At 44.6% G+C, this 24,337-nt stretch overlaps 1 protein-coding gene across 2 annotated transcripts in view; it reads left to right on the top strand.

Annotated features, from left to right (window-relative positions):
* Window positions 1–24,337, top strand: part of LOC144694831 (lysyl oxidase homolog 2-like) — a 71,348-nt gene that overhangs the window by 7,457 nt on the left and 39,554 nt on the right. For both annotated transcript variants that reach the window (XM_078565450.1, XM_078565451.1), the window contains exons 2-3: window positions 7,932–8,311; window positions 9,380–9,555. In XM_078565450.1, the coding sequence (XP_078421576.1) occupies window positions 8,014–8,311; window positions 9,380–9,555 (474 nt within the window). In that variant the 5' untranslated portion in view covers window positions 7,932–8,013. The remainder of the gene's footprint in view (window positions 1–7,931; window positions 8,312–9,379; window positions 9,556–24,337) is intronic.

Below are 24,337 nucleotides of genomic sequence, written 5' to 3'. Positions count from 1 at the left end.
GGTGAAATATAAGCTGGTTTAAGGGGTGGGTAGGACAAGTAGAGCTGGATAGATTGTAGCAGTTTCCTCTACATTGGAGAGACCAAAAGCAGACTTTGTGACCGCTTTGTGGAACACCTTCGGTCTGTCCGCAAGCATGACCCAGACCTCCCTGTCGCTTGCCATTTCAACACTCCACCCTGCTCTCATGCCCACATGTCCGTCCTTGGCCTGCTGCAATGTTCCAGTGAAGCTCAATGCAAACTGGAGGAACAGCACCTCATCTTCAGACTAGGCACTTTACAGCCTTCTGGACTGAATATTGAGTTCAACAACTTTAGATCATGAACTCTCTCCTCCATCCCCACCCCCTTTCCAATCCTCCCCCTTTTTTTTCCAATAATTTATATAGATTTTTCTTTTCCCACCTATTTCCATTATTTTTAAATTATTTCCATCCATTGTTTTATCTCTACCTTTTAGCCTATTTCGATTCCTTCCCCCCACCCCACCCCCACTAGGGCGATCTGTACCTTGCTCGTCCTGCTTTCTATCCTTAATGTCACCTATTAGCACATTTCTTAGATAATATCACCACCTTCAACACCTCCTTGTCCTTTTGTCTATGACATATTTTGGAAATCTCCACCTATCACTGGCCCTCTATCCAGCTCTATTTGTCCCACCCCCCCTTAAACCAGCTTATATTTCACCTCTTTTCTATTTTTCCTTAGTTCTGTTGAAGAGTCATATGGACTCGAAACGTTAACTGTGTTCCTCTCCGCAGATGCTGCCAGACCTGCTGAGTTTTTCCAGGTATTTTTATTTTTGTTTTGAACAGGCTGGTGCTCTTTCCTCTTAGGGGTGGTCTGAGAAACTATGAAGGGGTTTGATAGGGTCAAGAAGATGTTCCCACTTGTGGGGAATACAGAACCAGGGGCAATTAATATAAGAGAGTCACAAATGCATCTAATAGGGGACTGAGGAGAAACTTCTTTACCCAGAGAATGTTGAAAATGAGGAACTCCTCAACCACTCCCTGTGGTAGTGTGAATAGTACAGATGCATTTAAGGGGAAGCTGAATAAACACATGAAGGAGAAAGGAATTGGAGGGAGAAAGGAATCAGATTGTGCTGATGGAATTAGATTATACAATAGAGTCCTGTGGAGCATAAACATCAGCTTAGACCCAGTTGGACCTAATGGCCTTTTTGTGTGCTGCCCGTTCTCTGTAATGGAGAATGCAAACACAATGTCTTGTAAGGGGAGACAGAGAAGTCTAAGCTCCAGGCTTGCAGAAGGGCACAGGTCACAGGCTGCCTTCCTTTCCTCTTTGTTCCTCTCAATCCTGTAGCCTAACAGCACTGGCAAGTGAATACATTTCCAGACAGCAGTGGATTACCACATAAGCCTGTGCCAGGGGGCCCCAGTCAAATACGAGGCAGCTGGATATAGAATATTGCAGGAAGAAGCCTACTGAAGATGTACAAACAGAGTATGTTGTGGCACAATTTGCTTTAATATGGATGTTGTGGTTAATATTACATAGACTGGCTTCCTCGTGCATTTTGCAACATGATTGTATTCTAATGGAGGGTGGGGAAGGCTTGTGTGGACAGATTCCAAATGTTCTTGGTACCTATGACCCCCAAGTATTCTTGTTCTGGTTCCCCCAGCAATAGACTAATATCTTAAGGCCATTCTGAGGTACCAAGCCTGTGCAATCAGTGACATTGGTCTAATGGATAAATAAAAGCCAAATACAGTGGATACCAGAGATCTGAAATTTAAAAAAAAGTGCTGGAAAAGCTCAGCAGGTCTGGCAGCATCTGTGGAGATAGAATTAGAGTTTTGAGTCCAGTATAGGTTTTGGTCTAATGGATGGTGGGATCACGATTACAATCAAGGCAGAGCCGTACTTCAGCTGGGGTGGGGTGGGGGAGACAGTGGTGAGGTTGGTGCGGGAGGCAATGGATTGCGTTTGGGAATAGAATTCTTGACTGACTACCCTCTTTGACACAATCCTTGGTACCTCCCAAGAGATTGAGGACAGTTATTGTGTCCCTACTGTCCCTGACATGGACTCAAGTGGGTGCCCCAGTGGAGCCCCAGAGTAGGTAAGGGGGCAGTGCAATGTGGTTCATCTCCTTTCATACACCAGGCAGTCCTAGTCTCAGTGACACACCTGATGGTGCATTCAGTCAATGAATCCTTTACCTCTTCCAAACTATTTGAAGGATGGATCAGAATGAATCAATTCCACTGCAAAGAAAAAACCCACTGGCTTCTCTCACGGTGTTCCTGTTTGTTCCACAATCCCCAGGTATAAATATTGCTTGAAATTTGTAATTGTCAGCTGTGGATCAGTGGATCATAAGTTTCTGGGTTCTAGGCCAATTCGGGAAACTTGAACACAAAATCTGAACTGTTGTTCTCAGTGCAGTGCCCAGGGAGTGCTGCACTGTCAGAGGTGCTCTCTTTCGAATGAGATGTCTAAGCCCAGGCTTTTCTGTTGGATGTATAAGATCCCATGCCATTTTTCTAAAGAAGAGCAGGAGAGTTTTCTTTGGTGTCTTGGACAAAATGTGTTCCTCAACCAACCTCATGAAGACACAATGCTGTAAGTGGGAGCTTGCTGTGTGCAAAATGGACAATGTGTTTCCTACATGACAACAGTGACTACATTTCCAAAAGGACTCCATTAGCTGTGAAGTGATTTGGGACATCCTGAAGGGGTGAAAGGCGTTACACAAACATATATACAAACACAAGAATTAGGAACAGGAGTAGGCCACTCGGCCCCTCAAGCCTGCTCTGCAATTCAATAAGATCATGGCTGATCTGATTGTGGCCTCAAGTCAACATTCCAACCTACCCCTGGTAACCTTTGGCTGCCTTGTTGGCCAAGAATCTATCTACCTCTGCCTTAAAAATATAAACATATGACTTAGGAGCAGGAAAAGGTCATTCAGCCCCTCGAACCCGCAACTGTATGCAAATTTTATAGACATGTATGTTTTTAATTGTCAAAACCCTTGCCCTTGACTATGGCTACACTAAGCTCTGGAAGCATTGCTGATCTGTGCATGCTGTACTCTATTAAGAATATCACAAGGCAGCCAAGACCAAAGCACTGCTTCAAGTTGCATGTAGGTGAGCCTGTGGCTTGGGAATCCTGAGTGTTAAATATCGAATGTAACAGTTGGGAATATGTTTATGGGAAGAGGAGATTATTTCTCAAGAACAGGGTACTTGCACAGAGGCTCTTGTGCATCATTTGCATGTATCCAGCATCCCTGTGTGTGGTTGGCTATCCCTGCTCCATTCCACTTTTCCATCCAATCCATCATCATCATTCTGAAAAATAATAATAGGGTATTTTTTTTAAAAAAGGTAGTAATAGTGGGGGATTTCAACTTCCCCTACATTAACTGGGTTAGACATAGTGTGATAGGTTTAGAGGGAGTGGAATTCTTAAAATGCATCCAGGAGAACTTTTTAAGCCAGTACGTAGAAAGTCCTGGACTTAATTTTAAGAAACAAAGCCGGGCAATTGGTAGAAGTATCAGTGAGGTAGCAGTTTGCAGACAGTGATCATAATTCCGTTAATTTTAAGGCTGTTATAGAAAAGGACAAGGATGGGCCAGAAATCAGAGTTCTAAATTGGGGGAAGGCCAATTTTAATAAGATCAGATATGATTTGGCCCGAGTGGACTGGGAGCAGCTACTTTTAGATCAGTCTGCATCAGAGCAAGAAGGAAATAGGGAGAGTACAGGGCCAACATATTCCAGTAAAGACAAAGGGTGGGACCAACAAATCCAGGGAATCCTGGATGTCGAGGAATATACAGGATTGAATAAAGAGAAAAAGGAAGGCTTATGGCAGACACTGAAGGCTCAAAACAGCGGAAGCCCTAGAGGAGTATAGAATGTGTAGGGGGGAACTTAAAAAGGAAATTAGGAGAGCAAAAAGGGGGCATGAAAAAACATTGGCAGGTAGAATAAAGGAAAATCCAAAGTTATTTTACAAGTATGTTAAGAGTAAGAGGATAACTAGGGAAAGAGTAGGGTCCTTTAAGGACCATAGTGGTAATTTGTGTGTGGAGCCGGAAGATGTCGGTAGGGTTCTAAATTAATACTTTGTGTCCGTGTTCACAAGTGAAAGGGACAATGTGGGTATGGAAATCAGGCAGAAGAACTGTGAGAAATTAAAGAAATTAGCATAGAAATGGAGGAGGTCCTAAGTGGTCTGGTAGGCTTAAAAGTAGATAAATCTCCAGGCCTGGATGAAATGTATCCCAGGCTGTTGAGTGAGGCAAGGGAGGAGATAGCAGGGGCACTGGCAATAATTTTCAATACCTCTCTGGCCACAGGAGAGGTTCCAGAGGACAACCAATGTGGTACCATTATTCAAGAAGGGAGGAAGGGATAAACCAGGGAACTACAGGCCAGTCAGTCTAACCTCTGTGGTGGGGAAACAATTGGAAGCAATTCTGAGGGACAGAATTAACCTACACTTGGAGAGACAGGGGTCAAGGATAGTCAGCATGGTTTTGTTAAGGGGAGGTCATGTCTGACCAATTTGATTGAATTTTTTGAAGAGGTGACCAGGTGTGTAGATGAGGACAATGCATTTGACGTATTCTACTTGAGCTTCAGCAAGGCTTTTGATAAGGTCCTGCATGGGAGACTGATAATGAAGGTAAGAGCCCATGGGATCCAAGGCAATTTGGAAAATTGGATCCAGAATTGGCTGAGTGGCAGGAAGCAGAGGGTGATGGTTGAGTGGTGTTTTTGTGACTGGATGCCTGTGTCCAGTGGGGTTGCACAGGGATCGGTGTTGGGTCCCTTGCTGTTTGTGGTATATATAAACGATTTAGACTTGAATGTAGGAGGGTTGATCAGTAAGTTCGCGGATGACACGAAAATTGATGGGATGGTAAACAGTGAGGAGGATAACCTTAGATTACAGGAGGATTTAGACGGGCTGGTCAGATGGGCTGATCAGTGGCAAATGGAATTTAATCCAGATAAGTGTGAGGTGATGCACTTGGGCAGGACAAACAAGGCAAACAAGAATACACGATGAATGGTAGGACCCTAGGAGGTACTGAGGATCAGAGGGACCATGGTGTGCATGTCCACTGGTCCTCTTTAAGGTAGTGGGACAGGTAGATAAAGTGGTTAAGAAGGCATATGGGATACTTGCCTTTATTAGCCAAGGCATAGAATATAAGAGCAGGGAGGTTATGCTAGAACTGTATAAAACGCTAGTTAGGCCACAGCTAGAGTATTGTGTGCAGTTCTGGAATCCACATTATAGGAAGGATCTAATTGCACTCGAGAGAGTGCAGAGGAGGTTTACCAGGATGTTGCCTGGGCTGGAGAGTTTTAGTTATGAGGAGAGATTGGATAGACTGGGGTTATTTTCCCTGGAGCAGAGGAGATTAAGGGGGAACATGATTGAGGTGTATAAAATTGAGGGGCATAGGTAGGGTAGACAGGAAGGAACTTTTCCCCTTGGTGAAGGGATCAGTAACCAGGGGGCATTGATTTAAGGTAAGGGGCAGGAGGTTTAGAGGATGTGAGTATTTTTTTTCACCCAGAGGGTGGTGGGAATCTGGAACTCACTGCCTAAAAGGTTGACAGAGGCAGAAACCCTTATAGTATTTAAGTATTTGGATGTGCACTTGCAATACCATTGCATACAAGGCTATGGGCCTAGTGCTGGAAAATGAGATTAGAATAGTTAGGTACTTGTTTGACCGGCACAGACTCGATGGGCCAAAGAGCCTTTTTTTGTGCTGTAGACCTCTATGACTCTGTCTGTCTGCTCTCGGTTCCTTTCACTTGGCCTCTATTTCCAAAACATCAAAAAGAGCAACAAGAACTTGAATTTATATAACACCTGGAATGTAGTCAAACACTCCTCGGAATGCCATCTGCCCATCCGTGCGTCGGTGACAGCGGCTCTCTGCAGCGGCGCTCCCACATGCGCAGAAACCCTCTTCACCGGCAGCCAGCGGCAGGGAGGGGCAATCGGAAGATTGACAGCAGTGTCTGCCAACTGCAAGCCCTGCTTGGAGCAGGGGGGCGGTGGGGGGAGCTGGACGGCCCCCATCGGTAAACGCACCAATCAGCGCTGAAGGAAGGTGGGAGGTGAGTTTGGTTGAGCCAGGGTCAGTTCAACCAAACGTTTGATTGAAGTTTGTGGTTTGAGGGTCTGGCACATGTAGGGATAGGTGGGACCGAGTACAGTACCACCCACACACTGATGTAAGAGAACACATGAACCGCACCCAGGGTCAATCTCATGTTGGACAGAGCCGTGTGTACCAGCAAGCATGAAGACCGCTCCTAGTTTGAACCCTTTACTATAAGTATGTACATATTTCTTGTAGTTAATAAATACATAATGTTTAGCCTATTAAGACTACAAAGACCTCATTAAGACTGACTGAATGGTCTCCAACAACCTACAACAAATCACATGCTTTCCTGCTTGAGGCTCTGGGTGTGAACAAATTTGCCCACACTTGACTAGTTTAAAATCCAGCTTCTGGCTGAAAATGTCTACATAAGACATTTCGAATGAAAATAAACGCGGGTTTTAAATGAGAGGTCTTCCCATTGTGCATTGCACAGTAAGGTTAGAGTGGAATAGGCGATTCTGGGATCTTGTAACAAATGAAAGCTTGGCTCCTCCTTTTTGGAAAATGAGGCAGAAATGTCGTTGAAACAAAAAAAAATCTGTGGTTCCTAACGAATGCTTTCAATAATTGGGTTGCCAACTCTGCTTGCACATATTCCAGGAGCTGTCATCGCATGACCTACCTTCAACTGCTGCTCCCCCATTCTCTTGCCATTGGTCGCCCAACATGTCAATCATCATGGAGCCCCACCTTCTCAAGACTTGTCAATGTGTCTCAGTTTTGTCTTTTGAAAATCTGGTCTCCTGAGCACCGGCACATGGTGCAGAATGGTAATGGAAAGCCAGGAGGGCACCATTCACATTGATTTTCTTGCTTACATCCAGGACAGAGACACCTTTCCCTTTGACCCCACTTCTGCAAGACCATTGGCCCGGCTGCATTGTTGCCCCTCTGATCACTTTCTTAACCCAGTGGCCTGTCAGAAACACTCCGCATGCGTTGCATTTCCTTGATTTGCCTTCAAAGAATGAGGAGACAACAGAGAGTCTTGAATTTGAAGAGGTTTTTTTCTCTCGCTAAGATTGAATCCCAGTGGCAAGGGAGAGGGTCTTCAGCACAGTTTGTCAGCCACTTTTGTTAGTGAGTCCTCTGCACTTCACAAAGGGATCAGAAATAAGGGATGAAAAAAATAGAAGACAAATTACAACAGTCAGTTCCTCAACTCATTAAAGATGAGCTCTAGGAACATTTAATTGCTATCAAATCATTATTAGGGTGTCCAATTAATTTCCATTTCCCCAGATCTTTCCCTATAGCCCTGTCAACCTTTCCTTTTTAACAATCTAACTTTTAAAAGTCAGGATTGAAGCTGCTTCAACATGTTTTTTTTTTAATTCATTCATGGCATGTGGGCGTCACTGGCTTGGCCCATCCCTAGTTGCCCTTGAGAAGGTGGTGGTGAGCTGCCTTCTTGAACCGCTGCAGTCCATGTGGTGTAGGTACATCCACAGTGCTGTTAGGGAGGGAGTCGCAGGATTTTGACCCAGTGACAGTGAAGGAACGGCGATATATTTCTAAGTCAGGATGGTGAGTGACTTGGAGGGGAACTTGCAGGTGGTGGTGTCACTGGCATTAATATCTTGTTGGTCTAAAATGAGTCCAAATAGCTGCAGAAGAAAACTTCTGTTCAGTTTAATGAAAATCAATGATGAAAAATATCTTCTGCAGGGCATGCTTCCGTTTGCGAACTTCACTGCTTTTCTTACTTTTCTGTTCAATTTGTGTTTATCTTGTTGCAGGAGGCAACCGGACAGACCTCTGGAACGTGAGACAAAAGAATACAGCAAAGATTTCTCGACTGGGTGAAGCAAGTGAAGGAGGATGGAAGGCATCCTTGGTGCTCTCCATCAATATCTGGTGCTGGTGTTTCTCTACTGCACCTTAGAGCTTCACTGTTTGGCACAGGATAACGGGCAACAGGTCCCCAAGATTCAGCTTCGACTAGCGGGCCGGAGGAAGAAAGGGAACGAGGGAAGAGTTGAGGTCTACTATAATGGCGAGTGGGGCACTGTGTGCGATGATGAGTTCTCCATTGCCACGGCTACTGTCATCTGTAAAGAACTGGGCTTCATCTACGCAGAAAAATGGGTACCTGGCGCCAAGTATGGCAGAGGCAAAGGTATTGGGCTGTGTCTATTGAAATTTGGCTTGCAAGGTCCACGTAGATCCTTGGAAGTACACAGTTGACAAACCTGGTGATACCATGGCGTTACTCAGGCACATCCCATGATGAAATGCTTAGCAACAATGTGCTTTTAGCTAATCTAATGGAGGGGGCAGAAGGATTCAGATTTTCTTCAGAAGAAAATTAGATGCAAGAGCAGGACTCGGCCATTCTGCCCCTTGAACCTGCTGCACTGCGCTGAATTTCCACCTCAGATTCACTTTGCTGTTGTATACCCATACTCCTTAATTCCATTAGCGTCCAAAAATCTATTAATCTCAGTCTTGAATACACTCAACAACTGAGCATTCACAGCTCCCTGGGGTAGAGAATTCCGAAGATTCACAACCCTCTGAGTGAAGAAATTTCTCCTCCTCTCAGCCCTAAATGGTTGACGCCTCATCCTGAGACCATGGCTCCTTGTTCTAGACTTTGGCCAAAAGAAAGTAGCAATGCAGTGTTGGTAATACCAAGGCTGTTGCTCCCTTCACCTAGTGCCTTCCCCTTGGGCAGATCTCTCCCTCCTGAACAGACCCTGTGTTTCACTGTTCCCTGGGGCCTGTGACAAGTAATTGCATTTGGACGAAAAGAAAATTTGCAGAGCACAAGTTCCATCAAGCTCGACAAAGTGCCAAAAGCAGGATTTATTTATGTAATTGCTTTGCCAACAGTAACCACACACTTACCCTGACCTGGCACATCTGAAGCTTGACTGCATCAACTGGGAACATAGCTGTGAGACACAAGCTGCTTTTACAGCCAAGTAACGGGCTTCAGATTAAATGTTCCAGGACTTGATTTGGGGGATTATTGGGTGAATTAATTGATCGATACAAGAGGAAAATTGACTACTTTGACCACACTGTTTCTGGGAACACAGTTGGTCTTGGAGCCAATCTTGCAGTCCGATTTGAAACTGAACTTCAGGAATGGCTGAATTTGGGATCTCTGAGGATTTTTAGGTTTTCTAGCCTCTCGAGTTCCCAGTAACCTGGCTGATGCTTTCTTTAATGTTGCTCACAGGCCGTATCTGGATCGATAACGTCCGTTGCACTGGTGCAGAGAAGACCCTTGCAGCTTGTAGTTCCAATGGCTGGGGGGTCACTGATTGCAAGCACACCGAAGATGCTGGAGTAGTATGCAGCGAGCAAAGAGTACCTGGGTTCAAATTCATCAATACCTTGTTCAATGATATCGAGGTAAGTCTAAATGCGGCTTTCTCTTGTGCTTTTTCTGTTTGATAAGGAATATTTCAAGCATGGGGTAGCCACAAAGATCAGTAGCAGTGAGCTATCTGCCGCAGTAATATTGAGGGGCTTGTTTGTGATCACTGATGGAACGGTTCATTTATCAGTAACAAGAGACCTCTTTGCCTGTCTTCACACTGACAGCATGATTCAAGGAGCATTGCAAATACAGAGCTGGAGATAGGTCACGTCAACAAATTTTCTTTTGCATGGTCACGACTTGTCGTCCACTTCGTTGCCAAGGCTGAAAGATGTCAATGAGAAGATGTGAGGGTGTACCAGGTGAAGCTGCCAGGGTATACCAGTGAAGTGGTGCCAGGTTTTGGTTTTTAAAAGTAATTACTGTGTGAGTTGAGCATTGTTTCTCCAAAGACATTAGTTTGTCCATACCAAAACATGGCAGCCTTCAAAAAATGTGATTGAAGGTATTGAGAGTGACTGGTTAGATCTCACTGAGTGGGCAGTTTGAGATTTAGATGGTTCCGACAGACAAGATGTGGAGTTATTTCAGGATTTCAAAACACATCACAGAAACTGGTCCGTATTGATAATGCTTCAAATGAACCTCCTCCTATCCCTCTTCAACTCATCCTATCAATATATCCTCCTATTTGTTCCTCTCTCGTGAGATTATCCAACTTTCCCTTAAATACATCTATACTATTCACCTCAACTACTGGCTACTGGTAGTGAGTGTTGTAGGGTGTTGGATACCATTCAGTAGGTCTTGATGAAGTCTTCATAGTCTTAAGTAGGTTAATTGTATGTATTTATAAGAACTATGTTCATCTTGTTATGACACAGCAGTTGGTAAAGGCTGAGTTATTTAAAATCCCAGAGGGAAACTTGAACAACTGCAATAACCTATATATTCAATTGGTATGTTTGAGATGCAGCTCTGATTCAGAAATGAAACCACCAAGCCTCCAGAGGCTTTTGATATACATTAAATTAAACATTTATTAACTTAAAAAGGAATTAAGCACATACACATGTCTACAAGTTACTACCATAATAACTTTTAAACAAATCCCCAAATTAATCTCTCCCAGGTAAATCTTCACCAAGGCAATAATAACCCATAGACTTTAAACAGAAACCAGGCAAAGAACATTTTATCTTACGAGTTCAAAATGAGGTTCCTTCCAATTTGGTTCCTTCGCACAGTTGTAGGCTCTTAGGCGGTTTAGATCTCACATGCCTCTGACCCCCACACACACACAAAACTCTTTCCTGTATATACCTAGCTTTCCCTTTGAATGCAAATTCTCATTGTATCACCAGGCCCTTTGAACTCCACCACTTCTAACAATAAAACCCCTTTCATGTTACCAATTTTATTTGTAATATAAACATATTGCTTGGTGTCTACTAGCTAGGTGCAAGATTTCACCCCCAGTCTTTGAATGGTTTATTCAACAAAATGCAAATCTACCCTTAACCTTACTGTTCAACAACTCAAAACTGCTATACATCAGAGCACCCAGACTTGCTGGCTTTAATCCAATGAAGACACACACACACTCACACTCACAGACACAGACCTTACTACAAGCCCAATTTAAAATAATTTCCAATAACACTATGTACATTAATATCTTCAAGACACTATATACAGTAAAGGGGACAAGCTAGGAGCTGTCTCCATGCTTGCTGGGACACACGGCTCTGTCCAGCGTTAGACTGACCCCTTGGTGTGCGTCATTATTTCTCTTACATCACTGTATGGACGGTACTATACTCAGTCCCACATTAACCCTTTATGTGCCAGACCCTTATACTACAGTGAGTTCAATATTCTCACCACCCTCTCCAGAATTCCTGGTTGGATTTATTAATGACCACCATTCTGTTGGATCATAGCTGATCTGTGCCTCAACTCCTACCTTAGATCCATATCCCTTGATAACCTTCCCCAACAAAAATCAATCAATCTCATCTTGAAAGATTGAACTGAATAGCCTTTTGGAGTTGAGGGAGTTCCAGCTGTCCCCTCCCCTCGGTATGAAGAAGGTGCTTGCCTGAATGGTCTGGACTGAAATTTCAGATGACGCCTCCTTCTTCTGGACTCCCCATCAGAGGAAATATTCTCTCTATCGTTCCATTACCGTATCATTTGAAACATATTTGGAAGTCTCTTGAGTAGTATTACCCAGCTTGCGGTGATGGTCAGTGTTCAATAGACATGTGTATCATGCTGGAGGTGAACGCAGTATTCAGAGGCTCGAGCACTGGCTTCCTGCTTATTGGGACTGTCTCAAACCCATAACCCTAAAACGCAGAGGCTCCTTGATGATTAAATTGGATCCCCCACTTGGCCAAATTGGATCCCTGGGCAGAATTTTTAGGTTGGTGTGAGGGCACGTGCCTGACCTGATTGGACATGAAATCGCACATGATGACGTCGGGCGAGCGCCCTGATGTCATCCTGCACTCGCGCGATATTTCGGTCGGCAGGCGTGTGTGAAAGTCAGCAGTATGCCCACTGACAATTAAGGGGCCTATTAAGTTGTAATTGTCTCCGATTTTTTTTTTTGTGGTCTGTCCAACCTTACAGTTGGCGGATTGGTCAGGTGGACTTTGCATTTTTCATGAAACATCATCCGAGGGCTGGATGAGGCTTCTGTTATTAAATAAAAATCTATGGACAGCATTTTTATCATGTATATGTTCTGGTGACTGATTGATTGTGATGCGTGCACATTTTTTTTCATGATTTTTAAAACTTTATTCATTAGTTTGTAAAGTCTTCAGCTCCCTGAGGCAGCCCGCTGCCTTCAGGGAGTTTTCATTCAGCACTCGCCCGTGCCTGTGTTTACATCAGTGCCTGCCCTCCTCCTGCCCCCAACCCGGCAGTGCTGAGCATTTCGGTGCGTGCTTCATGCTGGCTGGGCATTAATTGGCCAGCCAGCGTGAAATCGCTGTTGGGGGCCGATCGTGGTCAGCAGTCCATTCTCCGGCTGCTCCCTGGCCTGCCCGTCATGCCCGCACGCTGACCTAAAATCCCTGCCCCCTGTGTCTGTTGAAGGAAATGTAGACTGAGGATGACAGTGTCTGGTAGCTGGTTACCAGTAGTGACCAAGTCTGATACATTCAATCACTCATTCTTTTACATTGTTGGAATGGATCCAATGGGAATGTGTTTGATTGAGATTGCTATTGGGAGTATGTTAAATCAGGGATAGACCTGTGTGTTCACAGGTGAAAGTTTGTGAAACCCTCCCATTATTGGTCGCTGTTTACTTGCTGCAATTTTGTCCTTGCAATCTGGAATTTCACAATATCTGAAGAGCAAGATAATGGAGGTTTCTCCTTTGACCACTGATAATTAACCATTGCTCGTTAACCTAATGCTTTCATTGCTTCTTCGACTGGGGAGTCGTTTTTGAAGGAAGCTCGATCCTTGACTTGAAACACATCCAACTTCCCAGGAATTCTTCAACCCCTGAAACGGTCTGTATTTGTCACATTCTCAGATTCAGTAGTTCAGCATGAATCCTGATGTGAAGAACTGTCTTCCTTGGCATTCCCACAGGTGAGTGGGAGCTACAAACAGGGAAACACAATCCTCCATTCCAATCATGGACCATGCTGTGTTTGTTGGAAATTCGGCTTTTGTGTCTTTAGCGGCCTTTAGTTTGGAACTTTTATTTTGTTCTTTAACATGATTTGGGCATCGCTGGCCAGGCCAGCATTTATTGCCCATCCCTAATTGCCCCTTGAGAAGGCGGGGGTGAGCTGCCTTCTTGAACCGCTGCAGCCCACGTGGTATAGGTACACCCACAGTGCTGTTAGGAAGGCAGTTCCGGGATTTTGACCCAGCGACAGTGAAGGAACAGTGACGAATTTCCAAGTCGCGATGGTGTGTGACTTGGAGGGGAACTTTGAGGTGATGTTGTTCCCATGTGTCTGCTGCCCTTGCTTTTGTAGAGGTCGTGGTGCTGTCGAAGGAGCCTTGGTGAGTTGCTGGAGTGCACCTTGTCGATGTTTCAGACTGCTGCCACTGTGCATCGGTGGTTAAGTATTTATAAGGCTGGCCAGTTCAGTTTCTGATCAATGGTAACCCACTGGATGTTATTAGTGGGGGATTCAGTGATGCTCATGACCTTGAATGTCGAGGGGAGATGGTTAGATTCACATAGGTTGGAGATAGTCATTGCCTGGCACTTGTGTGGTGCAAATCTTACTTGCCACTTCTCAGCCCAAGCTTGAATGTTGTCCAGGTCTTGTTGCATATGGACACCTATCTGCGGATTTGTGAATGGTCTGAACATTGTGCAGTCATAAGCGAACATCCCCACTTCTGACCTTATAATGGAGGAGGATCTTTAGTGAAGCAGCTGAACATGGTTGGGCCTAGGATACTACCCTGAGGAATTCCTGCAATGATGTCCTAGAACAGAGATGATGGACCTCCAACAACCACAACCATCTTCCTTTGTGCTAGGTATGACACCAACCAGAGGAGAGTCTCCCCCCATCCCCCACCGAGTCCCACTGACTCCAGTTTTGCTAGGGCTCTTTGATGCCACGCTCAGTCAATGCGGTCTTGATGTCAAGGGCAGTCACTCTCACCTCACCTCTGGAGTTCAGGTCTCCTGTCCATGTTTCGACCAAGGCTGTAATGGGGTCAGGAGCTGAGAATGTTTGTTCTAAAGCTTGCTTAATCACTGTTATCTCGTTGACGTATATAGAGCCATGTGCTCTAGTTTTAGTAGGTAACAACTTAAGCGTACAATGGTTGATGAGCAATGGTGATTTTTCTGAAACACAATTCAGGTGAATGCACTTCATGTGTTCATTCACTTAACCTCCAGTACCATTGAGAAGTCAAGGAAATTAAAAAAAAAAACGCTGGTTAGCTGCTTGTAATTAAGAGTCACTCCATTTTTATGGATTGATGTGTCTTCAGTTGGGTCATGCAACAGACTTTAAATTCTTTCTACTTGGCTGCTCAAAGTACGACGATGTCACAATCCAAAGTATTTCCACTTCCTTTATCATCACTGTATCAAATGAAGGGGAGCTGAAAATCTGGAACTCTGCCCTCAAGGAGGCTAGGGGTGAGGTCAATTGAAAATTTCCAAGCTGAGATGGACAGGCTTTAGTTTGATCAGGGTATTGAGGGATAAGGAAGCAAGATAAGCTGGATGGAGTTTAAATACAGATCAACCATGATCTGATGGAATGGTGGAACAGGCTCGAGGGGCTGAGCGGCCTTCTCTTCCTATTGTTCTCAGCAAGCAAACCCACACAGTAGTGTTTGGACTTGAGCAGGGAAAGGTATTTTTTTAATGTTTCATAAGCTGCAGTTCACACAGCTTTTCCATTTCCTTCATTCGCTTTGAAATTCCCAGTTTGTCACCAGTGAGTCAGACAGAGCGATCGACCACAAGTTGTTGAACCCCATGGGAAAGTCTTTAAGCAAAACACCAAATTACAGCTTGGAGATTATTTAAACTGTGTTCCAAACCCGTTTACTTAAATCCATTTCTGTTTTGTTTTAGATGCCATTTTGCAATGTTTTTCTAAGTATAAAAATATGCCTAGGGAAACCACTTACAAAGAAACCACAGCCAGAACTGCATTCCTTCCGAATTATCTGGTATCTGGAGATATCTGCAGTATTACACGTCCCTTTTAATCCTGATGTAAAATAGCTCGAGAAAGGGAGCATTGAGACAAGTAACGTTTAACAGAATGGCCCGCATTTTGCAGTCAACAGCAAAGCAAGAATGCTCACCGCTAGCCTTGAGAAAAGTGCCCACTAATATTTAGTGATCTCTATGGCATGATTTTCCCCTTTCCCAATGGCAGTTTGAACCCCACGCCAAGGGATCTCCAGGCATGTGACACCAATGATGTCATCAAGCAACATAAGCAGCCAATCATATTGAAGTATCCTCGTAGACAGCAAACCAGGAAGGAGACAAACACGGAATTTTCACTTCATATTGAAATTTTACAGAGTGAAATAAATGATTGGGATGCAAACGTGAGATTAAGGTAGAAAATGAAACGCCCAAACTTTAAAAATAAATTGAAAATATTTGGAGTTGTTTGATGGAAAAAATTGATATTCATAATCTTAAAATTCTTCTTTTGTGGCCAGTGAGGCTGCTCTGAAGTAATTATCATCTTCATAAATTATTAAAAACTCACTTACACCTCATTTGTCAAGGATCTTTTTCGAGGGTTTTCACAGAGAGAACTTAGCCCCTCTCACTCTGTCCTCATTTTACTCTAGTTATCTTTAAATAATTACTATCTCTGCATTTCTTAATGTGTTGTAGTAAAACTCCAAATTCCTAAATCGTCAGCCTTCCCTGGCTGTATAACCTCCTGCAGCTGTTGAGGAGTCCCAGAGGAATTCTCTAGAACTTTTCTTTCACTGACTTGGTCTGGAGTTTGAATTTTTTTTTTTTGCCTGTCCCAGGGGGTGACATGGTTACTGGTGATGGGGAGGTTTGAGGTTTGTGATACTAGCTTGCACTATGTCTGTTTTCCAGTTCTATTCACCTCTGACTTGTGTTCCTCAGTCCCATTTTCTTCAGAGTTATGCCCCTATGCTCTAGAAGTTTCTTCCTTGCCTCTTGTGCCTCCTATCTTTCTCCTTCTTTCCAAATCCTCCTTCCGCCACCGAAAGTAGAAAGTCAAGTGCGACCTTGTGGGCACTTTCTACACCCCCTGGTCTTTTGGAAGTCTTCACATCTTAAACTCCAAACCAGCAAGGCAGTGAAGGTTTAAATTTAAGACAATCTTGAGAAGCTTGCCAGATGGAAATACGGTTTCTAAGACTGGAGCAGTGAACAAAAAAGGCACTGCATGGATGCTAAGAGTCCGAGTTAGGGTGCAGTTTACAGGAACAGTGAGCAGTGGGTCTCTGTTCTCTGCAATGAAAGCAATGCTCGGAGTTCCTGGAACTGATGTACTCTGTAGCTCTTTGTTGAAGAGGGAGTTATGGTGAGGGGGAGGAGATGGAAGATGTGACCCAGACACACAAGGTCAGGTGGGCCCTGTCTGGTAAGTTATCCGCACCTCCAGCCACAGTGGGAATAGCTCTGAGCTTGTGTACAAAGAGCAGTGGCCTCTCTGTCACATCCTGTTGAGCAGTCAGAATGCAAAAGGATATTTGTTCTAGGTGAACGATGTGAATACCATATGCACATAAGGGATGACTGTGTGCAGATTTCCCAAAGAAAGGCTGAGGGGAAACCTGGAGAAGGGCCTTCCATTCCCAGCTATGAATACAGTCCTATCTTTGGTGCTTCTAGAAGTAGAGATACAGACTCTGACTATCCTTAGACAATCCAGTCAACTATGACAATGTGAATGATCCTCTACTCCAGCTTATCTTTTCCTCATACCTTACACTTTCTTTTTATTCTTTGATGGGATGTGATTGTCTCCAGCATTTGTTGCCCATCCCTGCTTGCCTTTCAGAAGCCCATGTGGTATCAGTGCTGTTAGGGAGGGAGTTCCAGGGTTTTGACCCAGTGACAGTGAAGGAACGGTGATATATTTCCAAGTCAGGATGGTGTGTGGCTTGGAGGGGAACTTTCAGGTGGCGGTGTTCCCATCTACCTGCTTGTCCTTCTAGATGGTAGTGGTCGTGGGTTTGGAAGGTGCTGTTGAAGGAGCCTTGCTGAGTTGCTGTAGCGTATCTTATAGAATGCACACACCACTGCCACTGTGCGTTGGTGGTGGAGGGAGTGGATGTTTCAGGTGATGTGCATGTGGCTGGTCCAGTTAAGATTATGGTCAAGGTACATGACTTGAAAGTGCAGGTGTTCCTACCATACTTCTGCCAGTGAACTGAATTGGCCGAGGACTGGCATCTCTGATGCTGGGGATCTCAGGAGGAGGTCGGGATGGATCATCCACTCAGCACTTCTGGCCCTGAAGATGGTTCCAAATGCTTCAGCCGTGTATTTTGCAGCGATATGCTGGACTCTTCCATCATTGAGGATGGGGATATTTATGGAGCCTCGCTGTCCTGTTAGTTGATTAGTTGTCCATCACCATTCACGAGTGGATGTTGTAGGACTGCAGAGCTTTTTAACTGACCATTGGTTGTGGGATCACTGAGCTCTGTCTGTCCCCTACTGCTTCTGCTGTTTGGCATGCAAGTAGTCCTGCATTGTAGCTTCACCAGGTTGACACCTCATTTTTGGGTATGTCTGGTGCTGCTCCTGGCATGTCCTCCTACACTCTTCATTGAACCAGGGTTGCTGCCTCAGCTTGAGGGTAATGATGGCCCAGCATATCTCCCAATCCATGGAGTTACATGTTGCACTTGTATACAGCTGTGCTGTTGCTGTGTGGATGGTATGTTGAGCTTAGTGCCACTGCAAGTGGTTGAAGCAGTTAGAGGAAACTAGGTGAGGATGTGAGAGAAAAGGCAGCAGAAAGGTATGTTGAAAAACTGAGATAAGGATGATGGAATAGGAGGAGGCTTGTCTGAAGTATAAACAACAGTACAGACTAGTTGGGCCAAATGGCCTGTTGTCTATATATCCTATATAGAAGTATTCCACCATGGGGATCAGAGGAACTGTTGCTGGAGGAGATGAGCGCCAATGGTCCAGTAGTCCTTGGGTGGCATGCAGATCTGTTACCTTTGTAACTTAGGACAACTCAAGCTTTCTGTTCACTATGAAATCACATTTGTTTGTTCAAAAGCTCTGTTCCTCTTCACTGCCACAAGAAGTCAGCCCCTGGAAGGAAGGAAACTGCGGGAATCGGGATTTCGGAATCCAGGATCAATGGAAGAAATGGTGGGACAAAAGAAGGCCATTGACCTGTCTCTGACCTTTCTGAAGTATAAAGCAGGCTACTTGGAGCAACTGGGAGGGTGCAATTTGCGGTGCAAGGATTAAGACGCAGACAACAATTTCCCTTTAAGCAGCTTGTATTGACTACTCTGGTGGCCTGTCTACATGTGCTATCCAGTGTCTGAAATAGCAGCTGTGCCAGTCTGTCCCATTACACTGGAAGATCACATACACTCCACTGTAACTGTATATCTGGCCCTGCGCCAATGTGCTTGCCATGCCTCCTGGGCACAAATGTGGGCAAAGTTTGCCTGAATGTTCTCTTGTGAATCGCTTGGGATATTTTTATTTATTCATATTAAATAGCTAACATTTGTTGTAGGTTTATGGTGGTTGAGCACAATTGTGAGCATGACTTGAAGTTCTGAAGTTTTCAGGTTACAGAGCTTATTGTGTGAGGTGATCACTGAGAAAACAGACTTTTCTTTAAAAGGAAAAAGTAGATATATAATCTCTTGGCAACTTGCCAACAAGCATCTGTTTCCCATTGGAACAGGAACCCAGGCTTGTCCAAGCAACCAGACAGCTTTCTTAATAAACTCTCAGTAACGGCTCTGACGAACAACTGGCACACATTGAGCTTCAGTTATACAGTCACCTGGGTCAGGATTTTCTGGGAGGAGATTTCTTTCCAATGGGAAAGTGAAGAAATGATGACCTGGTCGCAACAGAGATGGCGCTTGCCATCCTCCTGAAGTGACATTGGCTTTTGGTGTGCCAGTGGTGATGAGCTGTGGCCCTTGAGGGGGGGAACTGCTCGAACTAACTTTGCGGTTAATGGGGAGGGGTGGGGGAATGGGCTGTTTTTAAGTGGGTGGGAACAAAGGCATTTGATGGACTGTTTCTGCTAAAAAGCTTTGATTTCGACGGGAAATGCACAGTAAAATTTGAGTTTTCCCAAAGGATCTCCAGAGCTTGGGTTCCAGATAGCCAAACACACAGTGAAGGGGTGAAGAGGTTTCAAGATCCCCAGGAATCCAGAGTTCAAGAAACACAGTCTTGTCAGAGCACTGTAAAGTGAGAGAGATTTCACAGATCGGGAGAAGTGAGATCATGAACAGATTTGAACAGGATAAATATTCCACGCACACCTCCCCCAACAGCAATGCTGTCCCATGTTTGAACTGCAAAGTAAACTACACTGACTGATGTATTGGAGTGGCCGAATTTGGAGTTGGAGGTTTTTGAAATAAATCTTTTTCTCCTCCTGGTTTTGTCTGTCTCACATGCCTTTCCCTTTCCAGGGGCCTTTCTCCTAGGTTACCCAGGAATCTGACTTGAATCACCTCTAACTTTTCTGCAAGGATGAAGCTTCCCCTCAGCTGGGCTCTTACCCCTGACTACCCACTCAGTTCAGCAATATGCCTTGGGCTACCTACACGCCATCAGTCCACCATTGGGGTGCCACATGGCTCCAGAATGAAGCATGTGCCAATGGTGAACTTTCTTAACATGTGAGGGTTGTGAGGAGGAAGCTGAATGAGTTGTTCATGCCCACTCCATGTTAAGACATGGCAGAAGATGTCAGAGCAACATGTGGGACTCAGGGCCATGACGAAAATGATAGACAGGAAAAAACATTGCAGCCTGTCATTGTACTGCCATGGGGGTAACTGAATGTCATGATCCCAGTGCCTTCTCCATATTGACCAGCTGAGGAATGGGAAGATTGTCCTGTCGTTAAATTAGACCATGGCTGGTCTTCTGGGAATAGCCAGTATTCAAATCACAATAGGCTCTTAGTTTGTCAAGTGGGACTTGGATTGTAGTTGGAATGAACCTTCGGGATGATGGCTGAGGGACAGGTAATCTTGGATCACACACCGAGCTACAAACTGAGTGGCTGTCTACTCAGGTATGCCTGCAAGTGGCCCAAGCAAAAGCAATCATTTATGACAATAATAGGAATGGTTGCGGTGGAGAGGGGCAATTGAATAGCTAACAAATGACTTCCTCTCAACTTTTAGCCCAGTGTCTCATTAGCCAGATATTTGTGCAACTTCCAGAATTGTTTACTTGGGTCGAATTAAGCTGGAAATTAAACATGGTTAAGGGAAGTTGCTTATCCTTTTGTTTTTTTGTTCATACATGTAAAAATTCCCACCATTTCCTGCCCACCATTGTCTAACTTGGAACCTGAACATGATTTCTTCTTTCTGCCAATCAATACAATGTTTAAAATGTCCCGCTGTGATGGCCTGATGAATTACGCAGAGATATCTGTAATTGGTACTGAGTGTCTGGGAGGTCCCTGAGCCTGGCTTGCCAATACCGAGCAGAGGGGCCCTACTTCGTGGGAATGTCAGTGAATTCTGAGAATACCAGAGCCCCGGGGAGGTTTTGCAATTTTCAGCAGAAGTTTCTGTTCAGGAACATTTGAAACGGTATTTCTCCACCATTTGTGCAAAAACAAAGTTGGGAGAGCTGTGCTGCCATTCACTCGCCAATACTGGTGCACTTCCTTCAGCTTTTGTCAAGGCTGCAACATTTTAACCATGCCTGTTACTTGCCTGAATTCCGCTTCCTTGCATGCTGCAATTCAAAGCTATTTCAGTGCAATAAAACTAACTAAGCTTGTCCTGCCCAGACGACATCAAGCTGTGAGCAGTCGGTAGAGAAAGAAAGGACCCCTGTTTACCAAGAGTCTTTCAGAACCTTAGGACGTCACAAAGAAGCTTGCAGCCAATCAAGTACTTGTGAACTGTAGTCACTGTTGTAATGTGGGAAGTGCAGCAGCCAGTTTGAGCACAGCAAGATTCCACAAACCAGAACGGGACGATGAGCAGAGTTAATGATGTGGGTTGAGGGATAGGTACTGCCCAGGACACCGGCAGAGGATTCTCCTGCTCCTCTTTGAAATTGTGCTGGGGGTGGTTTTGTTTTTATATGTCCGTGGAAGAGGGAAGACAGTGCAGCACTCCCTCGGTATTGTACTGGAAGTGCCAACCTGGATTTTGTGTTCACGTTGCTGGACCGGAAACCCCATGACCGTCCAACTCAGAGGCGAGAATTGGAAATCTGAATCAAAAATGCAGAAGATGCCTGAAGCATAAGGCAGGTCTTGCCAGTGTTTGAAGAGAAATGAGTCGAGGTTTGTGTGCAGTACCCACTCACCCTTCCTTTTGAAATCTGAACCTATTTAAATAGTTTTTCATTCATTGTCAGTATTTTCTTGAAGTTAAGCTCTGGCAGTAATGGTGTGTTGCTGCCATTCTTTAGTCTAATTCATGGCTCTGTCATCCCACATTTAATTCTTTCGAGTTATCAACAGTCACAGATTGCAACTCTTTCGAGTACAATCACAGTTCTTGGTTTTCCGGGAGTGGGACATGAACCCACAACCCTCTGATTCAAAGGTGAGGGTGCTATGAACTGAGCCACAGCTGACACCTCTACGTCCCACATCTAATGGAGCTGTGGTTTGTTTCTGAATTTGTTTCAATGATCCAATCTTCATGTCTGCCAGCTGGAATCAATCTGCAGAACAGTAGTCTCTCTGACTGCAGTGGATGGGGCCCAGTGAAGCAAATCATTCAGTTCAAAGGTTGAAAAACGATCCTTGTTTGGCTTAAAGGGGCACTCCAACGCAGCTACACAAGATGCAGAGAAGGTGAAGGCATTATTGCAAGAGGAAACCCAATGGTTTTAAGGTGCCTTTCGGCTATTATCCTGCCAAAGATAGCACAGCCAGCTGCTGTTCTCCTACCTGCACTGCCGGAGGTAATCTATGACCTGGTGAGTGCCCCAAGCTAGGAATTGGGAATTGGTGCAGTTATCTTTGATTAATTCATGGGTACGTGGGGTGTGTTTGTGTGCTGTGTTTAAGTCACAGAGCTGGAGAGAGTGCACAAACCTCCAAATACCTCATCTACACTGGAGTAGGACAAATTGGATAAACCTTTAAAAGAGCCAGCAGAGACATGATGGACCAAATGGCCTTTTTCTGTGAGCTACATTGTACATATTTAGCTCAGTTCATTATTTTACCCATGTGTATTATAGCTGAGCAGTGATATTCTAAAACGTTTAGGAGCAGAAAGGCTGCCCCAAAACCTCCAATATATTTGACAAGATGGAGATCAACAGATTTTAATTGGTTGTTCCCATTTTGAGATTTGGTATTCTTGCGAATCTGTCCTGATGAGTACAAGATGAAAAGCTTCGACAGCATGTCTCTCTTTTTCAGCAGCACTCAAGTTCTGTACCACCAAGCAACTAGATTTTTCTCACTTGAGGGTATCCATATAAAGCAAAGGCAGGTAAATGGAGTTGAGGCAGAGATCAGCCATGAATGATACAGGTTTGAGGGGCTGAATGGCTGAGTCCTGTTGATATGTTTTAATGCTCTCAACTTGACTGAATCGTCACCCTCATAACAAAGGTTATCAGGTTGGAGAGTCCGCAGTATTGCTTTGAGGAATTATTCAGTGGCCATCTGAAAGAAACCTTCAGGTTATTTTGAGATGTTGTTGCAACTTGAAGTCATTATGTTCGAAGTTCAGGATGCTTGGGTTGAAACTTGGTGCCTTGAATGAGGTGGAGAATGTAATGGTAGAGGTAAGGAAATGGAAACTCCTGCTCAAACATCTTGTGTTGTGTCTAATTGCTTTGGTTACGGAACTTAATGACTCAGAGAAGCACCAACTGCTTGGCAACTCTCCTTGGACATATTCCTGACAATTTCACCTCACAGCTTCCAACCTCCACAAATCCACTATTGGCTCCCCTACATGTCAATCCTCACCTTCCCCACACCAACTGGAACACAAACCAGCTCTTCATTAACCAGTTGGATGATAGTTGGTTGTGGGTCAAACAGCCTTTTTACCCTACCTCCATTGTTCTCATAATTTACAAATCTTCAGAGAAAATGAAAAATAATATGCAATTATTTTTGCATGTCTCTATGGCTTCTCTCCTTGTCTGGGTTTTACTCTGAGCTGTGTCCTGAATATTTATTCTCAATTCCTGGAGACTCCAGGCTAATCCTGCAGAATTGGTAACCCTGATGCACTACTGATGGCTTATCCTGAAGGCACCTCTCTAAGTACAGTCTCCCTCAGAACTGCACAGGAGCAACAAGAGTCATTTCTATCTTGCCCAGCCTGGGTGTCTCAATGTTATCATCCAGCTGGCTAGAGTTTGGACCCTCTCTCTCTATATAAAACCATAGGAGAGATTAGCAAAGGTAAATCAAGAGAAACCTGTGATTTATGTCTGAAATGAATAAAGAATGGAAAATCTTTCACAACCCTGCAATTGTCGTGTGCTGACTCTTGAGCTGTATTTTGAAAGGTTGGAGGGAAGTCGTGATGCTTGGAGTTTCTTGAAGCTAAGGGTTTCAAGCTGCTACTCTGCTATTGATTACACGAGCAACCAGGTTGAGAGTTGACCCCAATTCATTGGCACCATGCAGGCTTGAAGCCAGCAGATTGCTGCTGCTGCTGCTGCTGCTGCTTGTTGTGTGTGAACTTCTCATAAACCTTGATGAAGGTTAGTTATTTCTTGCTTTTGTATTCAAATCACATGGTGACTTTGGGAATGACTCGCCCAATCTTCTTCAGCCATGTGTCCCTGAATGTGCCATCAGCTGCTGCCATGTCAGTCAGAAGGACATGGACAGGAGTGCTGTCCAGTCCCTTGAACCTGCCCCACTGTTCAGTCAGATGGCTGACCGTCTACCTCAGCTCCCCTTTCCTGCCTGACCTCCACATACCTTGATTCCCTCAGTGTCTAGAAATCTAAATGATCTCAGTGTTGGGTCTATGCAATGGCCCAACTTGGGCAGATGTCCCTCCAGCCATTCTATTTTCACCTCTGTCCTTCAATCCTTCTGCCTTTCCAGATTCCTCCCTCTTCAGAAGCCTCCATATTCCTTTCCTGTTTCTCCCTCGTGCCTT

The sequence above is a fragment of the Cetorhinus maximus genome, chromosome 20 (genome assembly GCF_964194155.1).
Source record: "Cetorhinus maximus chromosome 20, sCetMax3.hap1.1, whole genome shotgun sequence".
Lineage (NCBI taxonomy): Eukaryota > Metazoa > Chordata > Chondrichthyes > Lamniformes > Cetorhinidae > Cetorhinus > Cetorhinus maximus.
Note: the sequence above shows the minus strand (reverse complement) of the source record. Positions and strands in the feature narration are given on the sequence as shown.